The 3,874-nt window shown below is 38.6% G+C and overlaps 1 protein-coding gene across 1 annotated transcript; it reads left to right on the top strand.

Moving 5' to 3' along the window:
- The first annotated feature begins 593 nt into the window (after positions 1-593).
- fam166b (family with sequence similarity 166 member B) lies at positions 594-3,631 on the top strand. The gene is made up of 6 exons (XM_053340391.1): positions 594-658; positions 1,227-1,435; positions 2,113-2,267; positions 2,828-2,954; positions 3,212-3,424; positions 3,537-3,631. The coding sequence occupies exons 1-6, from the start codon at positions 594-596 to the stop codon at positions 3,629-3,631; spliced, it is 864 nt and encodes a 287-aa protein (XP_053196366.1).
- The last annotated feature ends 243 nt before the right edge of the window (positions 3,632-3,874 follow it).

Below are 3,874 nucleotides of genomic sequence, written 5' to 3'. Positions count from 1 at the left end.
CAAAATCTTAAAAAAAACTACTTTTTCAGTCAGTCAAGGAACGCAGCCCTCCTTTCTACCTCATACACAGGTTGCCATGGTAACATTCAAATTTGAATTGGTTATTGACTTCATTCATTTGTTTAAAACTTCAAACATAATGCAATTTAAAGGTGATTCACGCTTCTGTCGAACAATAAACTAACAATGCCGGGAAGAAAAAGACCATGTCATTACTCTGGGAAACATTTCGAGGAAAAGGTCGTTCTTAGGCTATATTAATAGGCTACTAAATCAATAATAATAAGACACAGCAGAATCAACAAAGCCAGAGTCCGAGTGGCAATATCCTACATTAAGGTGTGATTAAGTGATAGTAGAAAAGTTACTTATGTTCTAATAGCTTGATCAATATATTTATTAGACTGCAGCACAGACTTTAAATCCCCGCACTGTGTTATAAAATACAACAATAGGAAACAGCATTTTTTCCTTGCAGTAAAAGTTGTCTGCTGTCTGAGCTTCTATGCATCAGTTTGTTTGTGTTTGATTGTCTGTAGCAACCAGCAAACACCTCAGTAAGGAGACCTGCTGCACCCTGCAGGGGGATCAATATGGACAAATACGCCCCCAAATTTAGCAAAGTTCTGTTGACACCCGAACCACATTACATACCAGGGTAAGTACGAGACTCCTGATACGAGAATATTATTAGGAGGTTATGATATCATTTTGAGTGTAACGCTGATGACTTAGAGTTAGTTACTGTAAATTCCCGCTTGGGCTCACGGCACCATAAAGTTATGAATGTGTCAAATATAGTTTAATACAACTGTATGTGCACTGATTCTTTAATAATGTAGCTATATTCCTTTCTTTTCTTTTCGTTTGTTAAATTTAAGTTTCAGTATTGTGTTATGGTCATAGTAGCTACATTTTGAGGTGTTGTTGTAAAGGACTGTATTGTGTTCCTGTTAATTTGTATACACACAATTAAAAGACCTACAGAATAGTACACTGTTATAGATTACAGTAGTCTGTTTGTCCCCCAAACACAACACCACAAACTCCAGAAATTACAATTCCTCCCTCAAATCCTCTTTATTTCCCCTCCCCTTATTTTCTCTGGTAAATCAAATCAAGTCATACTGTATATTTAAATGATTTCTTATTGTTGTAAACTTCAAAGCTGCTGATGTACAAAACTTGTGACTTTGTTATTACCCCAGACTCTCTCTTGTGTTCAGGTATGCAGGGTATTGCCCACAGCTGAAGTACAATGTTGGGAAGTCCTATGGTCAGCTCACAGGCGAGCTGCTCACCAGGCCTGAGGTGCACTACTCCAACCGCCTGCTCCACCACACAGATCACATCCCCCCTGCAAAGTGTGACCCCAGTCTGACACCGAGAAGCAACCCTGAAAGTAACTTGAAGAATATGATACCAGGATACACAGGTATCTCTCTCTCTCTCTCTCACACACACACACACACACACACACACACACACACACACACACACACACACACACACACACTAACACAGGGGGTCAACAAAGTAACTGAACACCACACATCTAACATTTTAGTTCCCAGCCTGTAAATTACCTGATGTGAAATGACTGAATGCTAAGCAGCAGCATGTGACAATAACTGAAATCTGTCAATAAACACTTTGATATCAGTTTTCATATCCAATTAATCAGTGTCCAAACTGCTATATCAAGTCAAAGCTACCAGTTAAGTAGAAAAGTAAACCGAACAGACACATACAGTAGACAGACTTGATTTTTTATTTTTTGGGTTTAGCTTTTTTTTTACCCTGTTTTTTAAATACATCTCTCTTTGATATTTCTGATGTCTCCTCAGTACAATGAAAGTGAATGGAGTGTCATCTGTGGATTAACAACACATCTTTCTAAACACAATATCCAAGCTAGGACACTGTTGCTGTTAAGTTTTTTAAATGTTACCTTTCAATGCTGTGAGCACCACAAATGAAATTATTTTAACCTGTGTTGGAGTGGAGTGGAGGCAGAAATCATATCTCAAAACCCTGGGATATCAAACTAAAACTCTCTTCTCTAGAATTTTGAAGAAACTGACCCTTTAATGTTGCTTGTTGCTCTTTTAGGCTTCATCCCAAAGAGGCGGAACTACTTTGCCTGCAGCTACTCTGAAACATGTCATAAAGCATTGTCTGAGTTTTACCATGATAAGTGTGAAAAAATCCAACGGAAATCATCAGACCTGCCAGCTGTTGTCAACTACACCAACCAACAGCTTAAAGTATCTCCTCTTTCTCTTTGTCTCTTTTACACACACACATACAATATGCTAGACTATACCACTTGCTGTCACTGTGTTGCCCACACACATGTCGACACCTCTGAATAGGTTCACTCTTGTTTAATTATCCATGGTGGAGCTCAGTGTCAATTCTTGGTTATGTAGGCTAATCCACCTTTAAAAAAAGACTAAGCAGCAGGACTGAACAGCTTTCCAGCCCAACAAATTGACACAGATTCACAAATGATGTCTCTAAGATTCACATGAATGATTCCTTTTTACATTTTTAAGATTAAATATAAAAAGCATAATCAATCAATCTCAAATTTACATTCACCTACACTAAGTAGCTGTTATTATTATCATTATTATGTCAGTGGGTTTACATTAATTCTGAGATTTCTAGTGTTAATTATGCATTATGTGGAAGCTTTGTTGTTTTTATAACCTTTCTATTAAGGTTTTTGTGTCATATGATTATTTTTGCAGAGATAATAGAGATCATATATCATCATGCATGTTTTAATGGCTCTCAAATATTTTCATCATCTTTGGTCCAGAGGCCAAACCCCCCCCTCACAGCAATCTCCAATAAAGTGATCTCCTACAAGCCCCTGAAACCCTTCACCCCCATTGGAAAACCATATTTCATGGATGACCATAACCCGCAGAAGTACTTCATGTCAGGTACAACATAGAAGCCTCTAACAGGTGTTACCTGCTGGGTAGGTAGTGTACATTTTGTTTAGCAGGGTTGTTTTTTTTGCTGAAAATCAGAGTTGGATAATATTTGCTGTGGGTTTGTCACCACGGAGAGCCATAATCCAAATTTAGTCATTTAGCTCAGTATAAAAATATTGATTAATTTCAGCTTTTAAACTTATTTTTTTCTTGGATATTCATGGCAAAGAATGTGATGTCTGAACGGTGATACCTTTTTGCAGGATTTACAGGGCATGTGCCGAAATCTCGCTTCCTAATTGGCAAAGGTTACCCCATCACTACCAACCAGGCACTGATCCAGTTTGGGAAACAGCAGGAGGTTGACCCATCCTCCAAACACGCCCCAGTGTGGAAGGACAGTACAGTACCTCCCATGCCTACCATCTATCCATCAAACAGGGGTGTGGTGCCATCGTTCACAGGGCATATCCCAGGTCTGTGTCAGTTGCACCCTGTGATCAGCTAAATTATCAGCTAAGTTACTGAACAAATTGCCACTGGTAAGCTTCATGTTCAAGCATGTCTAACTCTAATACCATCCCACAGGATACCAATTCATGTATGGACATACCTTTGGTCAACTTTCCCAAAATGCACTGGAAAAGAGTGGCATCAAGAGAATCCCTCAAGCAAAGTCATAAAATCACTAAACACCTCAATAAAATGACCAGCATTTCAAAGTCGTGAGTCATGAGTCCTCACATTTCCTAGAATGCAATTTGTGCTGGACTGCAACATTATGACACAAAAGTAAACATTTGTACATGGTTAGCATAAAGTAAAACAGGTAATCAATATGTTCAATCTTTATTGACATAGGTTGATTGTCACTGGGCATTAGAGGAAGCATTCAGAGGCTGAGGAGAAAACAATGCTGGGTGGAA

The sequence above is a fragment of the Scomber japonicus genome, chromosome 19, assembly GCF_027409825.1.
Source record: "Scomber japonicus isolate fScoJap1 chromosome 19, fScoJap1.pri, whole genome shotgun sequence".
NCBI lineage: Eukaryota > Metazoa > Chordata > Actinopteri > Scombriformes > Scombridae > Scomber > Scomber japonicus.
The sequence above is the reverse complement of the archived record's forward strand: the minus strand, read 5'-3'. Positions and strand labels throughout refer to the sequence as shown.